Source organism: Acomys russatus, chromosome 1 (genome assembly GCF_903995435.1).
Source record: "Acomys russatus chromosome 1, mAcoRus1.1, whole genome shotgun sequence".
Taxonomy (NCBI): domain Eukaryota; kingdom Metazoa; phylum Chordata; class Mammalia; order Rodentia; family Muridae; genus Acomys; species Acomys russatus.
In genome coordinates, this window is record NC_067137.1 from 49593735 (window position 1) to 49620658 (window position 26924).

General features: G+C 39.0%; 1 protein-coding gene across 2 annotated transcripts in view; it reads left to right on the forward strand.

Moving 5' to 3' along the window:
* Positions 1–26924, forward strand: part of Crppa (CDP-L-ribitol pyrophosphorylase A) — a 242465-nt gene that overhangs the window by 29818 nt on the left and 185723 nt on the right. Inside the window, exon 3 of one of the 2 annotated variants that reach the window (XM_051145035.1) lies at positions 5869–6018. The exons of the other annotated variant lie outside the window; for it this stretch is intronic. Coding sequence (XP_051000992.1) covers positions 5869–6018 — 150 coding nt within the window. The remainder of the gene's footprint in view (positions 1–5868; positions 6019–26924) is intronic. 2 annotated transcript variants of the gene reach the window in all.

A 26924-nucleotide genomic window follows, 5' to 3' on the forward strand; every position in this document is an offset into this window, starting at 1 on the left:
AAATTTTGTGGCATATATGCCTTTGAAGTAGGATCTTATGATTCTTTTTATTTCTTCAGTGTCCATAGTTATGTCTCCCTTTTCATTTCTGATTTTGCTGATTTGGATACTGTCTCTCTGCCTTTTAGTTAGTTTGTCTAACGGTTTGTCTATCTTGTTGATTTTCTCAAAGAACCAGCTCTTGGTTTTGTTGATTCTTTGGACTGTTTTCTTTGTTTCTAATTTATTAATTTCAGCCCTGAGTTTGATTATTTCCAGACATCTACTCCTCTTGGGTGTTTCTGCTTCTTTTTTTCCTAGGGCTTCCAGTTGTGTTGTTAAGTTGCTTATGTGGGATGTTTCCAATTTCTTTTTAAAGGCACTTAGTGCTGTGAATTTTCCTCTTAGCACTGCTTTCAATGTATCCCACAAATTTGAGTATGTTGTTCCTTCATTTTCATTGAGTTTTAGGAAGTCCTTAATTTCTTTATTTCTTCCCTGACCTAGGTGTCATTAAGTAGAGAGTAGTTTAATTTCCATGTGTGTGTAGGCTTTTTGCTATTTGTTGAAGTGCAGCCTAAGACCATGGTAATCTGATATGATACAAGGTATTATGTCAATCCTCTTGTATCGGTTGAGGCTTGCTTTGTGATCTACTATGTGATCAATTTTGGAGAAGGTTCCATGGGGTGCAGAGAAGAAGCTATATTCCTTTTTGTTTGGGTGACAGGTTCTGTAGATATCTGTTAGATCCATTTGATTCATAGCATTGGTTAATGATGTTATTTCTTGGCTTAGTTTCTGTTTCAATGACCTATCCTTCAGTGAGAGTGGGGTGTTGAAGTCTCCCACTATTATTGTGTGGGGATCGATATGTAGTTTAAGCTTCATTAATAGATTTTTTACAAATGTGGGTGCCCTTGTATTGGGAGCATAGATGTTCAGAATTGTGATGTCATCTTGATTGACTTTACCTTTGAGTATGAAGTGTCCTTCCTCATCCCTTTTGATTAATTTTGGTTAAAAGTATATTACAAATTATTTTTTAATGATAAAAAATTATGAACATTAGGGAAAATAAGCTTACCTAAATATGTGCAAGTGTATAGTTTATATCAACCAGAAGAAAAATGACAGGATATTTTACTAGCTCAGGATTCCCATAAGACATATAAGCTGGCCCTTGATTCAAAGTGATCTTCTTGCTTCTGTCTCCCTGGCATTGGGATTACAAATGTGTGCCACCATGCCAGGGCTTTATCTGATTGCTGAGGTCTTAGGCATATATTTTACAGACTGAGTTCTCTCCCTAGGCCAAGTGCATTATTTCAGACAAAGCAGCTTTAGATTATTGAACAAATAAGTCGTCTTGAAATTGTTTTTGTTCTTTGTCAAATCTAAGATATAGTGAAGTTTCTTACTGATGGTGTTCATTAAAATAGGACCAAAAAGGACAGTGTATTAAACTCATTCTTGGGACCGTAGACTATGGTTTTTGTCATTATTGTATCACTGAACAGAGTTCTTTTAGGTACTTTATTAATGCATACTTGTTGAATAGAAAAAAAAAAAGAAATTATGTTTGCTTATCATGTAAAGTAGGAGTCTCTTGCAAATTAGACATTGTGGGAAGGCATAGAGATGTCCATATAGGTTTCTAACCTAGTTTTCTTATAACAGAAATGTTTTTACATGACTCTATCCTTTCCTTCTATGTATTATTATTATTGCTATGCATATATCCTCTATGTGTTACAAACTAAATCCATTGTTCAAATTATTAACTGCACATTTCCTTCTAGAACCTGGAAGGAGAGTAGCAAACAAGCATGTATGGTTTATATTTCTCATTAGGCATTTTTGCTTTATGGGCCACCACACTCATGTTCCCATCCATACTCATTTCCTTATCTCTGTACACTTTTATCTCTGTTTTTTTTTTTTATTTTAATTGTACCTCAGTGGTTGGATTATGTATGTATTACTTAATTCAGTTGGTTTCTCAACCAGTTAATTAAAAAGGGAAGGAAATCACCATTTTTCCTGGTGTTTTAAGTTTGCTGGTACCTTTTCTCTTGCATCAGAATTGCTGCTGGAGTTCATCTTGTTTAGATTGAAAACATCTTATATAGTCTGTACAGTGAACTGACTAGCAAAGCATCTTTCTTTTTTTGTGTTTTTATTTTCTCTTTTGAGATGTTGACTCTATTATGACTAGATGAGTTTTTTCTCTTGGTGTGACTGCTGTCCTGCTGCCTCTGGCGCTCACCATTTCTGCTGGGGAATAACTGTTGGGCTCCTATAGAGTCATGTCAGTTCTTGTAGCTTTCAATCCTAGAATTTGTACTGGACAAAGACAGTGTCTGAATGCCTTGCTTCCCTATAGACATGCTTGCCTCAGGTCTCTGAACACAGTTCTAAGAGGCCTTTGAAACCTATATGTGCTAGTTTACCTGGGGCAGTTTCTGTAGCTTCCCTGGTCCCCTCATGGCCCAATCATATTGTTATCTTTGGCTACAATGCTTTATTAAAAATGGAATATTTAAAAAAATATCTCTTTCCACTTCTAGATACTGACTGGTTCCTACCATCCACCTTTCCATGAAATAGTGTTTGCTCATTTGTTTATTTATGACTTGGCTAATGCACTCTACTTGAGTCTTTTGCACAGAGCTCTTCTGATGTCACTTTGTCGGAGGTAAAGAAGTTGGGCATGTGTACTCACGTTGAGACGACAGGCATTTGGCGTGGTTAGCTGACTGCTTTGGTTTCTCCCCACGCTGTCTCTTGGGATCACTCCTACATGTTCAACTTCATCCTCTTTCTAGCTGTTCAGCTGTTTCTTTCCGTTTTTCCAAATGAGCAGTTGTTATTTAAATAGATGGATGAAAATGATTCCAATTTTAAAAAAATACTAAGAACATACATCAACCACATAAGCTCTTACTCTGGCCAGAGGAAAATGAGAAGCTATTTTCAAAGTAGCAATAAACACAAGGAACCAGCATATACAAATCTTGACAAGTGTATATCTTATGAACTATTTATGTCCAGATACATTTTCCAACATTTTCATGTTCTCTGATCATTGGAATTTATGTTCACATTTTAGTTGGGAATCTTGTTTCCCACCTAAGCTCAGGTTTTTATAACCTCTGAACTGAGTGCTTTTGAGTCACATACGCAAATTGATTTCATGGTGACTGTACAGGAGGATCTGGGAACAAAACATTCATGTTACAACAACTTATTTTTGTTAGCTCTATTTTTAATAATGCTGGTGGCATATTTATTCTGCAATTTGACCCAATTAAACACTGGCCTTTCTGCAGGGGTAAGTTTAAGACCAATGTTTGAAGTTTGTTTTGGCCCTAGTGGGTGGGAATTTTGCTAGCTATGCTTCCTGTGTCTTCTGGTAAATAGCCAGCCTTAAACTCAACATTTTTTGGTCTCACGTAGATTGCAAATCCTAATTGCTCATCATTATAATCTCCTTTTTCTAGGAATGTACTTAGTTTGAATTTCTCTTTTTTTTTTTTTTTTTTTTTTTTGAGGAGGACTTATTTAATCATAGACCCCATTCTCTCCCACCATGACAATTTTCTGCTGTTCTGGAGCTACGGGTGAGCATAGTGTCCTGTTTCTTTTGGTGTGACCCCCCCCCCTTCATTGCCCAGGTACTTAAAGAGAGCCCCGAACACTTGGGCTATCTTCCTGTCTCTCTCTTCCTGGCATAGAAACTTGGCTCTGCCGATGAGCAGGAGAACATTTGGGCCACATTTGCATGGATTCACAGTCTATGCAAGGTGCTGAGGCCTCCCTACTTTTTCCAGTGTAAGCCAGAACTAAGGGCTGTGCTTTTGTTTGTATTATTTTTGGTCCCTCACTCATTTCCCCTTCTAAGTTCTGTGTACCTCTCCTGGTTCCTTCCTCCTTTAAGCTCGGTGTACCTCTCCTGGTTCCTCCTTCCTTTAAACTCTGTGTACCTCTTCTGGTTCCTCCCTGCTTTAAGCTCTGTGTACTTCTTCTAGAGCTGCTGTTAATCTCATTAATCTCAGTTGAGTCAGGATGGTCATTACTGAAGGACCACACACATTTTTTTTTTTTTTTACAACAAAGATTCAGATTTTTATCTGCTATAAATTTTTCTCTGCTATAAGTCCTTGAACAATTCTCAGAGACTTTCAGTGGTTGCTTTAAAAATGCCTCTTATCTACCAAGAAGAGACTTGATACCCTATGAACATATATGGGGGGAAGAGGTCCCCCTCAGTCACAGTCAGTTATAGGGGAGGGGAGTAAGGGGAAAATTGGAGGGAGGGAGGAATGGGAGGATACAAGGGATGGAATAACAATTTAGATATAAATTAATAAAATATATTATAAAAATACCTCTTATATCTTTCACTGCCTGTTTCACTAGGGAAAGTCGGTAACATTCCTTGCCCTCCCAATTTGGATACCATATTATCTCTCAGTTTTTTTCTTTTCTTTTTTTTTTTTTTTTTCTTTATGGCCTGGCATGGAATTCTAGTAGTGCGTATAGACAACTGTAATGGAAATGTAATATTTTTCCTTAAAAGTCAGGGTGTTCTTTCCTATTTTACCCTCAACTCCTCATTGTAGGTGCTGGACACTATGTCCCTTCACCTTTGGCTGCGTCACTTTTGCGTTTGTGTCTAGGCTCCACACTTTGACTTGATGTGCCAGAAACAGGAAACAATGATGTGTATATATTAGCTCTGCTTTTCAGTCAGCTCCCTGACATCTGTAAACTAGTACATTGACCATCCTGATCGGATGATGGTCTCTTTAGAGCTCACTTGTTTGTTTATCTTTTGTGAGCCAAGATGCTCATGTAACAATTCTGTAGAGAAGAAACCGCATGTTGGAGGTTAAAGATAGGAAGGTTTCGTTGACTGCCTAGCACAGATGCTTACTTTGAGGCTACTACATCGTGGTAGCCTTCTGGTAAGGACAGTCAAGACCACATTACCAGTGACACCCTAATAAAAGTACAGGGCAGATGGTCAGTCATGAAGGAGTCATCCTTAACATGCAGTTCAGTTGCGGCTGTTAATAAGACAGAGCTTTCATTGTAGAAATGGAAGTGAGTGGATGCCTTGCCCGAGGAAGTACCGCACGGATGTTATGTTTGAAAGGAACTGTTTGTAAAATGAATTAGAGCAAGACATAAATTCATTGTTACTTAGGTTGTTTAGTTTCAAAGTGGGGATCCTGGGAAGTTGGTTTCTCTAATGATCCAATGTGTGAATTAAATTTTTCTGAAAGTATAATCATTTCTAAGCATTAATTTGAAGCTCATTTCAGTTGTTTCACAATAGACTCTTTCTGTCTCCCTCCCATCTTCAGGGAAAACCCAATTGTCTTGTAACATTCCTTTATAGAGTCTGACCTCAGTGACTTAATGATGGAAAGCATTTTTAAATTTCATTTATTTAATGTGTGTGTGATGTGTGAGGGTGCGTGTGTCACAGTATGCACATGAAGGTCAGAGGACCACCTGTGGGACTCCGTTTCTTTCCTCCACCACGTGGGTCCCAAGGAACAAACTCAGGTCTTCTGGCAAGATAGCAAGCATAGTTAGTTACTCACTGAGCCATCCAGCCTGCCTGAGGGAAATAAAATTGAATGTACAATGAAAACCGTATTCCCATCTTGAGGTGCGTGGAAGTGCCAGCCTATGAAATTGATTTTTTAAATTTAGATGTAAATTGTAGATTGAGCAAACATTTATTTACATGCCTTCTTGAGACTCTTGAAAATAATGAAGCTCTGTTTTGTGAAGTGAGATGTAGAATTTAGAGTTTTCCTTCAAATGCTCTGTAGGTAAAGTAAACATGAGCTTCCCTTTTTGTTTGCTTTGTAGGCAGCAGGAGCAATTCGACCTCTGGTGTCCACTGTCATCAGTCCCTCTGCTGATGGCTGCTTAGACCACTCACTGGACCGTGCCAAACACAGGGCGAGCGAAATGCCCCAAGCGTTTCTCTTTGATGTGATCTATGAAGCATATCAGCAGGTAAGAATCTGGACTTGCAAAGAGCTGCTGTTACGTTGTGGTTTTTAAAACTGTATCCACATTAGAATTTCTAGAAAAACTCGTGACTCTCAGCATGTCAGTGTACTTTAGGCCAGTTTGTATTACAATGGGGTAATAGGGGTACTGCCTTAGAATGGACACCTAGGCAGTGCATCTGGGAGAACCCATTTGGAAGCTGCTTAAACTCCTTCTTTTGATGATCACAGGAAGCTGTTCTTGGAGCTATGAAAATGCAGGAATGTGCGTGCTATGCTTAGAAGTCCATTAGAGGCTCAGAGCCCAGGGGCTTTGTTGGCATTTGTCACATAGATGTCCCCTGGCTAGCACTTACAGAAATTCCACATTCTCAGGAGGAATGCAGATGTTCTGTGTCAACACTGCTATGCATTCAGACAGTCCAGGCACAGTCAATCTACCATACTGGTGCCTTCCCAAACACTGGCCCACACATGCCTTACAAACAGCTCTTCTTGAGGCCCAATAGGATAAAATTTCAGTACAGATATCTAGAATGTTAATTAAGTATTTAACTTAAATAACTGTATTACTCCATAAACTGATACTAGAGTGTGTGTATTTTTTCTTTCGTTTGGAAACTTTATGTTCTTAGATACTTTTATTGCCATTTGTTTACCTATTTGGATAAGTCATTATTAAGTATCATATATTTGATTGGGTCATCAGTAAATGTGGTGAAAGAGATGTAGAGTTGGGGTTATAGGTAGTGGTAACAAATACATTTATGCTAGATATGGTGTATACAGTTAGGGTAGAGAATGATACTAGTTACTTGCATACACATATTCAATTTTTAATACTTGGCTCTAGGTACCTTTAGAACAATTGACTATGTAGAATGTTCTTTTAATGAAAAAAAATTCAGCCAGCTTTCCTTAAAATAATTTGGATTATAGGGCATTATTTTGAGAATTTTATTATGGTTATACTTATTATGCTGTTATGAATTTCTCCAAGTGGAGTTCACATATCCCATTTTATAGACAGGGTGTTGCTGAGCTACATTCTGCCATCGGCATAGTTCTGAGATTTGTGAATGTGTTTATCAACTTTAATATATACTCTTCTGTGCTGTTGTAGTCTGAATATGGAGTGTCTACCACAGGCTCATTTGTTCACTGCTAGGCCCCAATCTGTTGGTGCTATTTAAGGAGGCCGTAGACATTTTATAATGGAAGCTGGAAGAAATAGGCCGCTGATGGCATGACTTTGACAGATAAGTCTTGTCCTGTTCTCTTTTATTTTTTTTTTTTGGTTTCTTGAGACAGGATCTCATAGCTCAGTCTGACCTCAAATTATATGTGTAGCTAAGGCTGGCCTTGGACTCCTGAGCTCGGGTTGTAAGCATAAACCATCATGCCTGCTCATGTCTCATTCTGTATTCTTCTCTCTGCATCTGTTATAGTATGAATGCTCTTGTGTTTGATGTTGGACTGTAACCTTTGAAATCAAGAAATAAGCCCTTCTTCCCTTAAGTTGCTTCTGTCAGGTATTTTGACATAGCAATGAAAAGCCCAAGGCATATAACAGAATTGTGATAACTGGGATAATTTAGATAGAGTAGCATGAAACTCTAATATTTCAAATGGATTTGAAGGTAGAAATGGGAAAATACTCAGAGTAGATTGTATATCACATATCAAAGATAAGGAAGAGTCATTAGTACAAAGGTTTGTTCTGAGAAACTAGGATATAATTATCTTTTTTTTTTTTTTTTTTTTTTTTTTTTTTTTTTTTGAGATGGAAGTGGAAGTTTTGAGGAAGTAGAAATTTGCTTTGATACTTACAGCTATGAGATTCCTTCCAGACATATGATTAGGAGTGCTAAGAAAGTATACTAAAGAGTAAAGACTGCTTTTGCTAAAACCGCTGAATCTTTACTTCCTCTATGGGATGCCTGATGGATTAATTAATATCTCCATCTTTTATTGATTCAAAACTTGGGATAAGATCCTAACTCAACTGTGCATCTAAATGTTAGTCATTTAAGACTGCATAGAAATCTTCCCTTTCAGGGCTGAAGAGCTGAGATATTTTCAGTGGATTCTCAACCTCTACTTTTACAATCTTCTCTTCCAGAACCCTGGAGTGAAGTCTAGAAGTCTTCACAGCATTTCCCTAAGCTTTTCTGGGACAGGAGAGCCTTTTAGGCAGGCTGTCCCATGTTGAGGAGCAATCACAGAATCAGGTTATCTCCCTTAAGCAGAAGCAGTATGGAAACCAAATTGCCACTTGTTTCAGGACCACAGTTTTGGTAGACAAGCATCCTGTAAACAGAAGCAGATTGGATTCCTAAACATCAACAATTCTTCAAGCACTAGGTAGAAAGATGGTATTGACTAGAACTAGGATAATGACCAATGAGACCACAGTTTGACAGAGACTGCTTGACTTCTGTGCAATAATAGAACTTGTATTATTGTCTGTCAGCACTTACTTAGCAAGCCAGGGTTACCTGATTATGGTCAGTGGGAATGTCATTTATCAGGCATGGGTTGGAGGAGGTCTCAGAAAGACTGGGCCTGAGACAAATTTATTGCAAACAATCAGAATTTTTTATAACCTCATCAGAAACAGTATATAATGGTGGTTGCCAGGATCAATACAATGGTAATTGCCTGGACACTATGATATTTGGAAGCTATACAGGGTACACAAGAATATGTATAAGACTAATGGTCTTGTCAAACTTCTATTTGCTTCTTTGACTTCTAGCGAATTCAGAGAAACACAAGTGGCTTGAATTCTCCACTGCCTGAGACAGTGCCTTGGTTTCTCAGGAACTGAAAAACACACAGTGTCCTAGGAGCCACAGACTCTAACCCAAAAACCCTTTGACACATGCCTCTCAAGACAGCTCGATCTTCCCTGCAAACATCACTTACAACATGAATCACCTGGTTTTACTTATGCTTATCTATCTATCTATCTATCTATCTATCTATCTATCTATCTATCTGACCATAATGGCCCAGGATTGTGGAGAAAGGGTCAAGGAGAGCTTTAACCCCTGGATACCTTAGGTGAGGATGGCAGGGCTTGGCTCTCCCACCTCTCCAAACCTGGTGCCATAAAGTTGGCTCCCCGACTATTAACCTTAGTAAGAACTTGTTATCCTGACAGTTGTCAGACTTCACTCCTTTCTTTACTTTATAAGGCTCCCCCCCCAACCCGAACCTCCAGCCCCTGAGTATGCAGACAAAGCATCGTTCAACACCCTTGTCCTGGCCAGTTATACATGGCAACATAAACCTTGCCTCAGAGACCCTGACCACCTCCACCTCCCCAGGGGCATAGATAATCCCTACCCCACCAAACCAGTTCTCCAAAGCGATTCCTGGGCATGTGTTCTTTGCTTGTACACTCACTGTGCAGTCCAAGGTCCTGCCTCAGCACCCCACCCCTGGCGTATCCGGAGGCAGACCACAGTATAGGTGGCGACTAGCTAGCTCAGCTATCTATCTATCTAGCGATCTAGCTATCTAGCGAGCTATCTATTATCTATCTATCCATCCATCTATCTATCTATCATTTATCTATCCATCTATCTATCATCATCTATCATCACCTATTTATCTATACATAACACACAAATGTGCACACACGCGCATGCGCGCGCGCGCACACACACACACACACAAATTTTTTTCACCATTACTTTTTTCTTTGCTTCTACATATAATTTATTGGGAATCCCAAAACTTGAGCACTATGGCCTAGGATTTTAGAAACTGAGAAAGATTTTAGTGTGAATATTTAGCTAGAAAGATAAGCATAGAGTTGTCTTCATGTAGGCATTTAATGGTTTGGATTTGACCGATATCATCAAGTAAATGAACGTGAAAGAGTGGAAGAGAACAAAAAACTGAACCAACATTTTGAAGTTGTGAAGAAATTATTATTTCATATAGCTGTTTCTAAAAAACTACCAGAAACTCTATGAATTAGAACAGCAGTATTATGTCCTAACAATTCTGGAAGTGGGAAATCTAAGGGATGTTGGCAGAGTAGTGCCACTTCTGAAGGAGCTCAGAGGGTTTGCTTCCTGTCCTTCCATGCTACTTCATGCTGCTGCCTGAATTACTTGCTTCTTGGCCTTTTCCTTGCACCTTTATTGTCACATGCCCTGGGGCTCACTCTAGTCTTCTGCCTCTTAGAGGATCCTGTGATTGCTAGGACTCACTTGGGTAATTCAAGATAATTTCCTTGTCTCATGATTGTTAATTTAATCACACTGCCAAAGGCCTTGGCATCTGCCGATAGACTGTAGGAATTAGTCATGGGCATCGTTGTGTAGGGAAATGTTGTACAACATACCACAGGGGATAAAGGGAAAGGTGATCAGTCATATAGTCAAGCAGGTCATATCCCAGAAGCCCAGTAAAGGAAAACTCCTAATGGTGGAGCCATGGTGCTGATGGAGAGACAGGGATTTATGGAAAACAGTGGTCACATATATTAGCATATTGTGGGGACCACTGGTGGTTGAAGGTAGTGGTGTACATGAAATTCTGGTCTGATTTTAGAGCGAATAGAGGACCAGTTTGGGAAGGACCTTTGGCACATTTATGCAGGAGATGAAGTCATAGACACAAGCAGTTTCAGATCAGGATAGATGAAGGAATAGCTCATCCATGGAAATGATTCACTAGAAGACAGTGTTGGAGTGAGAGATGGGACATGTAGTAGGGGTGTCAAATACAGCTGACCTTGGCTGGGGATGTAGATAGTCCAGGGCCGGAGACATGCAGAGTAGGTGAATACAGATGGAAATGTGTTCTCTTATTTCTGTTTTCTGTTTCTGCTCTAGGGAGCAGGTCTTCTATACAGGCAGGGGTGGTGAGCACCATAATATGGCTTTTTGAATAACATATACTGCTGTTTCATTCTTTACTTCTCTCTCCATATTCTTTTAGTACCAGAGGTTGAGCCAGGAACTTGCACATATCAGGCAAGCACTCTGTCAACTTTCACTCTCATATTCAGCCTAAAACCTATATAAATCTTTTCAGATGACAAAAATAACAGATCTGTTTTGGGGGTATTTATAGCAAAAAAGAAAAACTTTTGATTGAAAAATCTGCAGAGCCATTGAATGATTCAGTCTTTTATGTGGCCTTGAGAGATGGCCTTATGTTGACTTTCTTCCAGTATAGAACTTCTCTTTGTGCAACTCATGTGAGAAATGCATACTGGAATTCGCCATTTTCCTATAGTTGAGTGGAAATATGCTCATTGTAGCCAAGGTGGTTTGAAGTTGAGTAATGAGGCATGCACTTGGTTGTTGTAGGTGACGTTGTTGGAGATTGCAGGTGACTCTGGATGGTACAGAGGCCACATGTCTGCTCTGTGCAGCCTGCTGCTTAGTTCCCTTGCTGCTTCCTGCTTACATCATCTGTGCTCTGACCATAATCCTTTTAGTCCCTTCACATACCCTTCCTGCTTCTGTCTGCAACTTGCATTCCGATTCTATGTTGCTCTTCAGATACCAAGCAGATAATTAAGATTATAATATAAATATTTAATAGTTTCCCTTTGGTCCTGGGCTCTTCTGTGTGATTAGATTTTCACTGGTTTTTGTTTGTTTGTTTTTGTTTTAAGATCACCTGGAAAACAAGACTACCATTTGGGAACTTTTAATGGTATAGTAAGAAGCTACTAAAGGAAAAGATTCCTAAGGAAAATAGTGAGAATTAAAGAACAGCAAACAAATCTCATAGTTAGTAGCATGAACTAAAATCCAGAGATTGACTTCTGAGATTTCTACTAATTGTTGAAATATGTCGCTGTATCCTTGCAGTTTTAAGACAAACAATAGGCTCTTACCCAGAAACATTTTCCAGTTGCATGAGTCTGTTTCTTGAGAAAGTTAGTGTGGTGGTCACAGAGCATATCCCCGGCTTCATTGTTGGGAAAGCCCACCTCATGGCTTGCACACACATTTCCAAGGGTGCAATGTTTAGAATGGCTGATTTGTTAACTAAGGTTTTGAGAATATACACACATAAAAGATATATCAAAATTTATTAGTGACAGTGTTCTTTGGGATGTTAATTTGATTAAAATTTTGACTTGTTATCCTAGGCTTTCATGTGGCTCTATGTCCTATTTGCATATTATTCTACAGTAGAGTCTGAGAAGAAAATCTTCTTTTTACAGTACATAGCCTACTTAACTTTGAATGTAAAGTCCTTTTCAATTTGCACTGACTCTTGCTATATCCCTGTGTACTAAAATAGGAAAGAATAAGAGAATGAAACAGCTATTTTATTTATAACACATATCCTACCCATGCCTCACGTGGGTTGAAATGTATTAAGTCTGGGTTTTATATCATCAGTATATCTGGCATGCAGCTGCTGGGGTGATAGGAAACCACTTAAAAAGATGGAATTTTATGAAAAATGTCTTGCTTTTGTCCTCTGAGCACTGTGATTATTAGTAATTTATTTCTTTTTTATAGTCTTATTTCATCTATCCTTGAATCATTCAACAAACATGAAATAGGACAGTGCTGAGTATGTAGTGGGGCTTGGACTAAAGTTTGAAGTTTTTGGTATTTTCAGTCTTGGAAAAAGGAGTTTAAGAATGAACCTAATGATATTACTTGGGGACCTACAGAGGAATGAAAGAGAAAGAGGAGGAGGCATAAGTTATTTTTCAGCATTGATAAGGGAATGAAAAGTGTGTGTGTGTGTGTGTGTGTGTGCGTGCGTGTGTGTGTGCGTGTGCATGCGCGCACACATGATGTGCAAGTGAATGTCAGGAAATAAGTGGAAAAATGAAAATGAAGTGGATAGGGATTAAAAGATGAAGCATTCTGAATCAAAGTGCTGTTTTAAAAATGTTGATATATATACAAACCATTATTTTATTCTGCATAAACATCAGTTGCCAACTATGCAGAGTGACAGTTGGTGCATCTCAGCTGGGAATGCAAACAGGACTCTCACCTGTGACGCTTCCTGGTGTAGACCAGACTCAATCTCTGCGATGTGTTGGGAACTGAACACTATTCAAGTCATGGTTCTCTACTCGTCACACGTCACACAGTTTTCTTGTTCTACTTTAATTTTTCTTTTAACAGCTATTGCATGAGGTACGCTAATTTAGTGATGCTATTTTTCTGGCCCTCTTTTGAGGAAATTCTAGAGTGTAGATCAAGATTCTGTGGCCCCTTCTGAGTACTTTAAGCACAGTAGTCCTTATCTAGAGAAATTCTTGATCATTGGTATAAAACCATAAATTGTTTTTTTCTCTGTTTCAGTTCTAGTGTATCATGATATACTTATGATGATCAATTTAAGCTTCTCACATGAGTTTGTCAGTTGTTCTAGGCTTACAGTATTTAGTATGCTTTGTACATTTAACTTTCTAGTCTATGTTAGTACAGTGGGTGTCTCTGTAATTCTGTATTCTAGTTGACTCATTTAGTGAAGGTAAAGCTTTCTATATACGATGTCAGGTTTTCTTATTGAATGCTCGTGTTCTGCTGAAGTTCATACACTAAAATCTAAACTCTGCAACGGTGATATCAAAAGTGATGCTTTCTCGAGGTGGCTTGGTTGCCAGACTACACTCTGCAAAATAGAATTGGTACTGTTATTGAAGCGGCCACAGGAAGCCAGCTTCTGTTCTAAGGACACAGCAGGAAGCCCATCTATGCAGCTTTATTCTCTCTATAGAAAGTGCTGTCCCTACACACAGAATCTGCTGGTGACTTGATTTTGGATTTCCTAGCCTCCAGAATTGTAATCATTTTTCTTGTTCATAAATTATCCAGTTTGAGTTATTACTGCAGTCTGAATACACTTAGACTTACTGAAATCTCATTAATACTGCTAATTAATATTTCTTGTTCATTTTTATTCTCTGCATCTTTCTTACTGATTTAGTGTAGTTTCTTTTATAGCCCAGATATTATTTCTCTTTTGGTTTTACTGGCCATGTATATCACCTCTTAACCTGTCAGCACTGTCTTTATGTTGCATCATTATGATGCTTCAAGCCCTGTCAGTCTTAGGTCTTTATAAATTTCCTATGTATGGTGGCAAATTTATTCTCCTGGTATTACACTCTCATTTCACAGTTAAGTCTTCAGTGCACTGGGGGATCATTTAAAATATTCTGCAACTTAGAGCTCTTACTCTCTCCTCCTCTGTTAACCTTTCCTGGCATCATCAATAAATCATCAACTCTTAGTAATTTGTGCCCCCTCTGTGTGGTCAATCTGTGTTATATTCAGACGTTGAGTTCTTTGAGGCTCATTATTCGTTGATTTCAGTAAAGCCACATCATTTTAATTTTCTTAATTACTTTCAAGAATGCCTTCTTGGCAAAGGCTCCCCAGGAATGTAAGCCTTAGGCAAAAACCGAAATGCAGATACAAGAAGATATATTGCTAATCTGCTGCCTGCCTCAGGAGCACACAGAACTTGTCTTCTCCCCTCCCAAATAGGCTGAGCAGAAGATTTGCATGCTTGTCTGAGTCAACTGCCCAAAGAGACAGCATTCAATTTGCCTCTTCCTAATATTTTGCTATGGGATTCTGGCCCTCAGATAAGGAGTTTATTTCTGATGGACAATCAGGAGGGGACTGGAATGATAAGGGAAATTGACACAGGTGGACACTGAAGAAGTAAATGTAACCGAGACTCATACTTTAAGTTTTTTTTTTTTTTTTTTTTTTATATGGCAAGAAATGACTGACAGTAGTTTCCAGACCATCCTCTGACTTTTCTGTCAGGGTGACAGACTCAGGGACTAAGGAGACCACGATGGCAGCACCATATGTACATCACAAAGTGCTTGTGAACAAGGGCATTCACTGTTCATCATTCAGAAGGAAAATATAGTGCTTGGCTTTAATACAAATGAAAGCTGGTGGGACACATGATGAGATGGATTGGGTTTGCATCTCCTTTGCTCTTATGGATCTCAGACCATTTGCATCTCCCTTGTACAGTATGTACATTACTGTATTGGGAATTCTATGGCTTGAATAAAACTCTTCTTAGATAGGCAAGCCTTAGAACTTCAAGTCCTTGCTTTTTTGGCTTTTTTTTTGTTTTAGAAAGTTGTAGCCTGATAGATAGAACAAGAATGTTGAGATTGATGGTATAGTTTATCAAAAGAATGAAGGTTTTTAAATCAAATAATGATGATCTTAATACCTTTCTCTCCATTTTTATGCTGACAAATGAATTCTATGTGTATTTCTGAATTGTATGCTGTTCCTCTGTGATAGATGTTGCTGTGTCAGTTTGATCAAACTGGGGATTATTTTTGGTTTTGGTTGGTCAATAGGCTTGATCAGTAGTGAGCAGGGCTAAGATGGCAGGCATACTGCAGACGTCACTCTCTCACTGACCTCTTTCCTGTCAGGTAGGCTGAACAGCAGGCTTTAAAGGTCCTTGGGAGTTTCAGGATGTTCGTGCCATTGAGGTTCATCACTTGACATGTTTTCTACCTGCATACACTGTTGATGGGTAGTAGCAGCCATTGGGCTGGGGATCCACAGAAGTAGAGGGCAGATGCCAGGCCTATTTTTTTTCAGACTTTTCTGTGAATTCCCTTAGCCTTCCTTCAGTGGTTAGGCAGCATGGCCTGGCAGACTCAGCACTCAGGGATTCCTCCTCCAATACTTCCAGCTACCTTTCTGTTCCTTTCCTTCCCCACCTTCTCATCATTGTAGGATTTAATCTTCCTGATCTAGTACATGTGTCAGATCTGTTTCCCATATTTCTTGTGAGTCAGTTCAAGCGTGGAGGCCATACTACTCTCCAGTCCACTGGATTATGCATAAGCAACTCTTACTGTCCTATTTTTCCATTGCTGAATTATTTCCTTGCCGTGTTTTAAATATGCATATACCTTTAAAAGATACCCATTGCTCCTAGAAGGTAGTCATTTTCTGAGATGTTTGGTGCCAGTGTTGTTTGAGTTTGTAATATAAACAGATTCTTTGGTGTATCACAAAGGACTAGCCAGTGCCAAAAGACCTAGAAGGAAAAACTTTGCTTTTAAGTGGTTTTGGCAGAATCTGGTTTATTGGTATGCCTCCTAGTACACTGAAAAGTCTATGTGATTTCTAATAATGAGTTTCTCTGCGGATATTAAAGCTAGCCTGCTTATGAGTTCACCCATGTTATAGAAATTAACCAGCTCTGTTTTGTGGGGCCCATACCCTGCAAAATTATGTTCTCTTGAACTACACTAATATTTATCACTTGTTCCTGATTTCTGTTCATTTTATATTTTATTTTTACAATTTTGGAGATTGAACATAGGGCCTATCATCTGATATTCAAGTGTTCTGTCACTACGCCAGGACCTTAACCCCAGTATCACAGACTTCTACTAGTACAATTTTCATATTTTTCTTATATATGATTTTAAATTCAATGTCATTGTTTTGGGGGCATTAGTTTTTCAGAAAGCTATTGATATTTCCACCTGTGAGCTAGTTCTGTTTTGTCATTATCTGGATAGTTAACTCATTTTCACAAATTTTGAGCAAACTCAATTTTAAAGTTTTCTCAGGAATAGTAAAATAAGTAATTTTTCCATTTTGAGTTATTTGAACAAAATTTTGTTATTGAAATAATGTACATCATGAATATCAAAATAGCTATGTATTTTATAAGCCTTACTATAATTAGTATGAAATATAAAACTATGAGCCTTGTCCTTTGGATTGGATCAAATCACTAGAATCTGGTTCCTGATATACAGACTAGCCTGTTACAACCAACCCTCTGGTGTATAAAGCTGATAGTGTGCCTGTAGGTAGTGATGGGCAGTGGCAGGTTAGATGGACAAACTTATACAGAAATAATGAATTGTGGCCAAAAGCCTGCAAAAATTGGGACATATTGAATCTCCAAGAGGGATTCCAACTGACTGGAATTATATGACATGCCACGTAATACATTACCTCACAGTGCTGAGTCCACCCTTCGCTATCTTTGTAGGCTCTGTAAACACCTCTATTGCTAGGAGAGTTTAAAAGTGACACACAGCACAGCAGGCTGAAAGACATCACTTTCCAATGCTACCACTGGGAAGAGTGCAGAGCTCAGTGGTGTTAATTACCCAGCAGGGTTTTGCACCATCACTGACTTCCTATTATATGCCTGCTTTTTACTTCCACCTACAGTTCAGTGCTGGCCATCTTCAGTTGCTGAGGTTGCAACAGTCGACTCTGGAGTTGTGGGCAGCATCCACAGGTTCACCAGTCTTATTCTCCCTGGTCATTCCAGTGGGATTCCCAGACTGCTAGTCCCTTGTCTGTTGATTGTGACATGTTAGTCTTGGTGAGAAGAGGGCAAGCCAACTCTGGCTTCAACAAACTCTTAAACTCTGTCAGTTTCTGGTAGGCTTTGGCTCTCCATCACACTGGAACAGAGCTTGGCCTTGAGTTCAGGCCCTCCTATAATAATATGAATTTGATAAACACTGGTGGTGGTTATCACTGAGAATTCAGAGAAGCACTGTGACTTGAAGCCTATTTCTTGGTGTACACAACAACCTTTTTGAGAAAAATATCAAACTCTGGTTGATAAACATCTATAGGATTCAGCTCATAGTTAAGATTTATTGTATATTTAAAATGATGTGTGCTATGGCAGTATTGGATTTAAAATGAGACTCCTGACAAAAAAGAAAAAGTTACTATAATGGATAGGCTAAGGAATTTCAAGACAAATGCAGAAACAGTAAGAAATAATAGAAACCCCAGAGCCAAGCTTCATGAATACATTGTTTGTGACTAACAGCAAACCAAAGAATGGGATTGATAACTTGAAAACAGGCTTGGTTCCAAGAGACCACAGTAGAAGTTGCTGGTTGCCTTTCAACCTTGACCTGGGCCTGGCACAACAGTACTTCTCTTGTGGCCTCCTGGTGGAGCTGTCAGGGCCCAGCCTGTTTTTAAATAGGAAAATTTCCCAGGAACTTGTGGTCATCTTTAATTTGAAATAGCCATTATGTATTCAGAGCAAGAAATAAGCACCACAGTTCCTTGAGTTTCTGTTACTTGTTTCCTGGAGTGATTCAGTTCACTTTTTAGTCTGGTTGACTTTACAGTCCCTACTCCATTGCTGGCCAGGAAAGAAGCCATCTCATTTGCCAGAGAGTTGAGAAGGAGCCATGTAGTGTAGAAAGTATAAATACATAAAAAGAAGCTCTTTGTGAATAATCCTTTTTCTTTGTTTCAGTTTGTTCAGTCTCTAGTGAAGTGTGTGCCATGTTGGTATGTCTGTACAACTTCATGAGCAAGGATCTTTTAAGTTTGTAGAACTGTCATAGGTTTTTTTTCTCTTGAAATTTTCATTTTAATGGTTTCAATTATATTTTGAGACTTAGCAGGGCTAGGATACTAACTGTCAAACCACTAGGAATTTATCCTTATGGTTTTAAGTACTCCATCCAGCTTTTCTTTTAAAATGATGCATACGTTGGTAAGGATTTTAAAACAAAAACCATCATGAAATAGAGAGAATGCTCAGAAGTTAAGAGCACTTGCTGCTCGTCCAGAGGACCCTAGTTTGCTTCCCAGCTCCCACACGACAGATAACAACTGTAACACCTTTTATGGCCTCCACAGGCACCAGACACATGTTGTGCTCTAACATATATGTAAGCAAAATACCTAAACACATACAAAAAGACACTGTTACATTTTAGAAAATAAATATCTTCACAGTATATTGTTAAATGAACTGGAGTCTAAATTCAGGAGCCTGATCAACAGTAAACCCCTGTACTGACTGGTTCTCCCTTTCTTGGGTCAACATGGCCTCCACTTTGCCTCTAGCCTTCTACCAGGGAAGTTAGACTCCTGAAGCAATGAGGATAGTGGGCCAAGTACCTATAAAAGCAAGGTTTGGCTGAGTTGATTTCTGAAACTCTTTTACCTTCTGACTCATGGCTCAGAAGCAGATCAAGGCTGTGATTATTCAAGCAGTATGGAGTAGAGACTGTAAGGGCAACTTGTGGTCATTTTGTTGCTTACCGGAGTATGATGGGTATGAGACACTAATCCAAATGAAGGAGACTACACTGATGTAGTGACTCAGTTCAGTGTGTGAGGTGATGTGGTGGGAAGGATAATTGCCAGATGAATCATCATGAGAATAATCTACATTCTTTGGAGAAGAAAGGATTGCTTCCAAGAGGTTTCCTGTTTGGAGATGAAAACATAGCAGAAGAGCTGTTTTGGTGATACAATACCATCTTTGTATGCAAAGCTCTAGGAATATATTTCCTTTTAACTTAAGACACTAAAACATACTGAATAATTATTCTAGTTTTCACAACATAGCATATTGTTTCTTTCCCTTTTTTTTCTAGACAGCAATTATGAAGCTGGAAAATAAGGCGAATATCTAGGATTTGGATATGTGAATTAACTGGTGGCAAATCCTATTGACAGAGAAAGAGGCCCAAATCCCATCCCATTTCTAAGATGTCCCATATGTAGTACAGTCTCACAGACTCCTGCATTCTGTGAAGACTTCAATGCTAAGATCTCAAAGTCCCATGCTCTGTGCAGTGCCTGCCACTGAGCTTCTAACCTTTCTCCGAGTTCTGGCAACTTTTGTTCTTTAAAACTTCTGCTCCTATGTACTGCCAGTTTTTGTTCTGGGATTCAAGAACCCATATATCTAGGCCCACTCAACTCCCACGTCAAATGTATTTGTTATTGATAAAAAGAAATCTGAGTCATGTCGTTGACAGCAGCTTGACCTGGGCATTGGTTTCAGCTATGATTTGGATGTCTCCTGTACCTATGTTCTTACTTTGAGCAAACTTATAGTTCCTAGCAGGGCCTAGGGGTTGATTGGTGACGTTGCATGTGCTGTGGAGTTTTTAGGTCAATGGAAACTAAGCTAAAATGGCATCTATAACTTTACCTCAAAATTTCCCTTGTCAAACTTTCAAGACCTTTGCAATTTGTATGAGGAGGAAAGAGAAATGGTTTTCTGAATGCATAATCTATGCAAGAAATAGTCACTAAGAAGTGACTGTCCCTACTTGTATTGTCCTTGGTTAGTGCGGTAGTTTGAACAGAACCACCTGCACCCTGATCCATCCATCACGATGATCTTCTTGTAGGTTTCTAGGACACTCTGGGTCCTTCTATTTCCCCATCTCCTATATTTCTCTTACCTAGAGTCTCAGTAGGATGTCCTCACATCTATCCCAATCTCCTGGTAAGTGAAGACTTTTCATGGGACATGCCTTTTGGGCTAGTGCCTAATTATGAGTGAGTATATACTATGTGAGTCTTTCTGCTTCTGGGTTACCTACTCTGATCTACCCAATGGACAGGACATTCTCCACAGTTATGTGGAGCCTGGGGACTGACTTTGACATGGACTCTGGAGCTCCATATTTGACCACCTCCCTTTGGTAGGGAGGCCTGATGGCACTCAAAGAAACAATAAGCAGAATACCAAGATTAGACTTGATAGCCTATGACCATATAGTGGGAAAGGAGGTCCCCCTCAGTCATAGACCTAGGAGAGGGGAACAGGGTGAAAGCAGGAAGGAGGGAGGAATGGGAGGATACAAATGACGGGATAACAATTGAGCTATAATCTGATTAAATTAATAAAATTAAAAAATAAGAAGTGACTGTCCTATCTTTATTTATTTTTTAAGGATAGACATTTTTTATTATTTACTTTTTTATAATTTATTTTTAAAAAATTTTTTTACTTTATATCCCGATTGTGGCCTCCTCTCTTGTTTCCTTCTGGTCCCACCCTCCTTCCTCCCCCCCCCAACCTTCTTCCCCTATTTCTTAGGAATGGCAAACCCTTCTCCCCTACCATCTGACCCTAGCCTATCATGTCTCATCAGGACTGCCTACTTCCTCTTCCTCTGTGGCCTGGCAAGGCCACCCCACCAGGGGGAACTGATCAATGAGCAGGCAACAGAGTCCATGTCAGGGACAGCCCCCTTCCCATACTAGGGGACCCACATGGAGACTGAGCTGCCTGTCTATTACAGTTGAGTAGGAGGTCTAGGTCCTCTTCATGCATGGTCCTTGGATGGTGTGTCAGTCTTTGCAGGCTGCCCTGGGCCCAGATTTTTTTTGGCTCCGTTGGTCTCCTTGTGGAGATCCTGTCTCCTCTATGTTCTTCTAGCCCCTAACTCTTCCCTAAGATTCTCTGTGGTCTGCCCAGAGTCTCAGCATCTGCTTCAATTCCCCACGAGGCAGAGTATTTCAGATAACCTCTGTGGTAGGCGCCTGTCCTGTTTATTTTCTTCAACTGGTGCTGGTGTCTATTCTATTTGTCCTTCTAAATGAGAATTAAGGATTTTCTCTAGGGTTCTCCTTTTTTTTTAGTGTCTTTAGTTCTATGGATTGTAGTATGGTTATCCTGAAGCCAGTAGTGGGGCAGCTGACTCTGTGACTTCCCTTGGCAAGGAGAGGTTCTCCAGGCTCCTGAGGAGGCCACTTGGTCCCCAGGATCATACATATGAGGAGAGTCAAAGGCAAGTCCCTGAGAACTAACCAACAGTTCAAGACCATTCCCACCAATCTGAGGAGGGCACTTACAGGAGCATCCATATTCCTGCCCAGGGCTCTTCTCATCCCTTCTCACCCCCTTTCCCCTAGAATTCCAGTCTGCAACAGGATCTACCAGCCAATGCCATAGACAACCAGATGGCTAAAGGCCAGCGTAAAACCACAAAAAGCAAAAAAGCAAAACAAACAAACAAACAAACAAACAAAAACAAAACAAAAAAAACAACCCCCAAACAAAGCAAAATACAGAGCAATATAATGTCTTCAAAACCCAGTTATCCCATGACAAGCAGCCCTGAGTTCTCTAAAACAACTGAAACACAAGAAAATGGCATTAAATCTATGTTTGTGAAAATGATAATGGAGGAAACAAACAAAATAAAATCCTTAAATACAAGAAGGTACAGGTAAGCAGTTGAAGGCTTTTAGAGAGGAAATGAATAAATCACTCAAAGAATTACAGGAAAATATAAACAGATGAAGGAATTGAACAAATCATTGAAATAAATGCAGGAAAATGCAAACAAACATGTAAAGGAAATCAAACAGTTCAAGATGTGAAGATGGAAATAGAGACAAAGAAAGCACAAACTAAGGAAATCCCGCATAGGGAGAACTTAGAGAAGAAAACAGGATTATAGAGGTAAGCACTGCCAACAGACAGACTACAAGAGATGGAGGAAAGAATCTCAGGTGTAGAAGACACAATAGGAGAAATCAATGCATCTGTCAAAGAAAATGTTAAATTCAAAAAATTCCTGACACAAAACATCCAAGAAATCAAGGACACCATGAAAAAAAAAAATGAACCTAAGAATGATAGGAATAGAAGTAAGAGAAGATTTCCGGCTTTAAGGCCCAGAAAATAATTTCAGCAAAACCATAGAAGAAAAATTTCCAAATCCCAAGAAAGAGCTTGTCTCATATTTAAAATGAGAAGTCAGTGTTTGTTCAAGGAGATTGGCTATTAGATGGTAAATCAAGATAAAAATTGACATTCTGTTATTATTTTTGATGCATTTTCCTAACCACATCTTGCAATGACAGAATGTTTTATTCTAATAACAGATGTAGTGACACATACACATGAAGCATAACTACCATGGCAAGCATCTTTCAGATAAGATTTGGTAACCCAGTGTGACAAGTCCTAGATTTCCTTAGCAACACATATTTATTCTCACTGTCTATATTTTTTATCTATTTTTTAATCTTTCTAGTTTAGTGCTGTGCTTTAGTCCTAATATTCAGTGTATTTTTGATATGTATACCTTAGGGAAAACTGGAAACATCAATGAAAAAAATCATATCCCTCATTTTTCAGCATACCTAAAAACTGAACTTTATTTATTATTTTCTCCTAAAATAAGTTAAATATTTCAAGTTTAAAAAGAAAAGAGTGAATGTCTAAACTCTCCCTGGGCAGTGAAAGATAGGTTTCATCATTGCCTGCAGCTTGTGTATTTTCTACCACAGAACATTAAATGGAATTAGGAGTGCCAGGAAGTCACTTAGACCTTCTTCCTCCTTTAATGTAGGCTGGTCTACTTACCACATTCCTCATTCTGATGCCTTGTGTGATGCACAAATGCCCTTTGTTTTCAACCATAGTTCAAGTCATGTTACATCATGTCCTGGTGTTCAAAGGCAGTATGACATCCTGAGGGGGAAAAGCTGAACTGTATATTGAGTTCTGTAATGTAAATTTCAGTTTAATCATGGCTGTTTAAATATAGATATAGGATGTTATTGAAGGGTTTTTCCCCAATAAAATATTCTTGCCATCAAATCTTTTCTAAGAAATCATTATTATTCTATATTATTATATAAAATGTTGATATATTATTCTATACGTAAAATGTATTATGTTGATACATATGGTACGCCATTTATGTCAAAATTGAGTTGAATTTGTTAAATTTTATGATATACTAAAACCATTCTTTTAGGTTTTTATTCTAAAAATTGATAGAAAAATTGAATACATCAATGATGTATCAATATATGTACATTGAGGTATACTCACATCATATTAAATATCATATCTATTACTTTAAAAGCATATTTATCTTTTAGATAATTTTGTTGTTTGTTTCAGTTTTTGTTTATGTTTTTTGTTTTTGTTAAGAAAACTTTTGAGACAGGGTTTCTCTTGGCTGTCCTGGATTCACTTTGTACACTAGGCTGGCCTCAAACTCACAGAGAACCACCTGCTTCTGCCTCTTTGAGTGCTGGGATTACAGGCATGTGCCACCACACCTGGCTTAGATAATGTTCTTTGCTTTTTTAAATTAATTTTTAAAATTAGTTCATTCTTATTACATCTCAATTGTTATACCATCCCTTGTATCCTCCCATTCCTCCCTCCATCCCGCCTTCATCCTATTCCCCTCCCCTATGACTGTGACTGAGGGGGACCTCCTCCCCCTGTATATGATCATAGGGTATCAAGTCTCTTCTTGGTATCCTGCTATCCTTCCTCTGAGTGCCACCTGGCCTCCCCATCAAGGGGACGTGATCAAATATGAGGCACCAGAGTTCATGTGAAAGTCAATCCCCACTGTCCACTCAACTGTGGAGAATGTCCTGTCGATTAGCTAGATCTGGGTAGTGGCTTGATGTTTACTGCACATATTGTCCTTGGTTGGTAGCATAGTTTGTGCAGAACCCCTGGGCTCAGATCTACCCATCAGAATGTTTTTCATGTAGGTTTCTAGGTCCTTCTGGATCCTCTGTATCCCCATTCTCCCATACTTCTCTTACCTAGAATCCCAATAGGATGTCCTCCCATATGTCCAGCTTTCCTGGTAAGTGAAGACGTTCATGGGACATGCCCCTTGGGCTAGTGTCCAGATATAAGTGAGTATATACCATTTGAGTCTTTCTGCTTCTGGGTTAACTCACTCATTAGGATCATTTCTAGTTCAATTCATTTGTCCACAAATTTCAGGAATTCCTCATTTTAAATAGCTGAGTAGTATTCCATAGTGTAAATGTACCACAGTTTCTTTATCCATTCTTCTACTAAGGGACACTTAGGCTGTTTCCAGGTTCTGGCTATTATGAATAAAGGCACTATGAACATGGTTGAGCATATGTCTCTGTTATGTGGTGGAGCATTTTCTGGGTATATTCCAAGGAGTGGAATAGCTGGGTCTTGAGGAAGCCCTATTCCCATTTTTCTGAGAAAGCTCCAGACAGATTTCCAAAGTGGTTGTATAAATTTGCATTCCCACCAGCAATGAAGGAGTGTTCCTCTCTCTCCACATCCTCGCCAGCATGTTGTCACTTGAATTTTTGATCTTAGCCGGGTAATTTTTTATTCTTTGAACATTTCATACCTTTATACAATTAGAGTTTGATCATGTCCATCTACCACTACCTCCTTCTCAGTTCTTCTAGTGTATCTCATCCTGTATCCCTCCCAGCTTCATGCCCTCCTTCTGTGTTAGCTAGTAATAGCCTGCTGAGTCCAATTAGTGGTGTGTATGTGTGTGTGTGTGTGTGTGTGTGTGTGTGTGTGTGTGTGTGTGTGTGTGTGTGTTTATGGGTGTGGGACCATTCTGCGAGGTATGGGCAGCATGGCAGTAACCACATCTCCCAAAGAGAGTGATTTCTCTCTCCTTTGAAGCCACCAACTGCCAATAGGTCCTCTAAAAAATTTGACAATAGAATGTTGACTGGCTTCTTCTTCAAGTAGCACCTAGAGACATTACCTCTGCTGCATTCTAATCTATATTGTATGAGGTTCCCCCTTCCTAATCCTGCCTGACACCTCCTTTCACATGTTAGATGACAGGAAAACTAACTGTGGTCAAGTGATGTCTCAATTTATATTTGTATTTTTTATGCACCTTGACTACTTGTATATACCCTTTCCTTAAAAAATATTTATTCAGATTCCTTTTCATTTTTATATTTTCAGTTGTGAACCTAGCCTGTAATGGATGAGCTATCTTTCCAGCCTGGCCTTTCCATCTTTAAAGTACAGGTATTTTCTTATTCAGCCTCATCCTCTACCTTGGTCTTTATCTCCTTATCTGATGATTTGCAAATCCTTTCCTCTGTCTCTGAGATCTCTGGGGTGTCTCTTTTCTTAGTGATTTCCTTTATAATGTAGAAGCATTTCAGTTTGCACTCCTTCTTATCTATTTTTGGTTTGGCTACTTGTATGTGTGTGTATATATTTTTTTTTTTTTTAGCTATAACAAAGAAATGACTCATAGAAACTTTTCTCCTAATGTTTTCTACTGATTTAAAAGTTTTAGTCATTATATTAACATTTTTTGTCTATTTTAAATGGAGTTTTGTAAAAAGGTTGAGGTATGAAGTACTGTTTTATGTCTCTGTAATATGGGTAGCCAATTTTACTGGCATCGTTTATTGAAAATACTGTTGACATTCTGAGTTTATGGCATCATTGTTGAAAGCCACCGGAAGTATATGATTTATTTTTTTTGTATTGTATTCTGCTCCATTATTATTCTTTGTCTGTTTTCATGTCAGTACTATGATGTTTTAGTGAGCTGCTATAACTTTGTGGTATAATTTGAAAGTAATTTTATTTCTTCTATGTAAGATGAAATTTGGTATTTGGAGTGGTTCATGGTTTATAATGACTTCTATGGTTTCCCTCCCTATATTTCTTGAACATCTTTTAGTGTATGTGTCTGTGTGTGTGTGTGTGGGGGGTGTTCAATGAGCTTTATTGATGATGTTCAAGAAAGTAGGGCTCCCTAGGCCCATCCAGTTATTCTGGGGGTCTGAGATGGAAATTGTGGGATGGAGATGTTCAGTATCAGGGACTGAGTTGGGACAGGGACTCCATAGTAGCCAAGGCCCTCTCTCTTGTTCTCATGTCCTTGCAGTGGTTGGTGATCCAGGGCTTCTTACTCCTTGGAGGCCATGTAGGCCATGAGATCCAACACCCTGTTGCTGTAATTCCAGGAAACAAGATTTATGAAGCTGTCATTGAGAGCAATGTCAGCCCCAGCGTCAAAAGTGGAAGAGTGGGAATCACTGTTAAAGTCGTAGGAGACAACCTGGTTCTCAAGTAGCCCAAGATGCCCTTTAGTGGATCCCTCAAATGCCTGCTTTACCACCTTCTTGATGTCATCATGCTTGGCAGCTTTCTCCAGTGTGTGAGACTCACAATAGACACACCGGGTGTAGCCAGACAAAAGGCAACCTTTTGTTTTAGCAACAGCTTGGATTGTTTGGGGATTTCCATAGGACTCCCTTGGCCAACAATCAAATGGAACACAGTCCCACCACTAGAAGCTTTGTCTGGCTACAAGAGATGGCCAGTTGAGACTGCATCCCATAT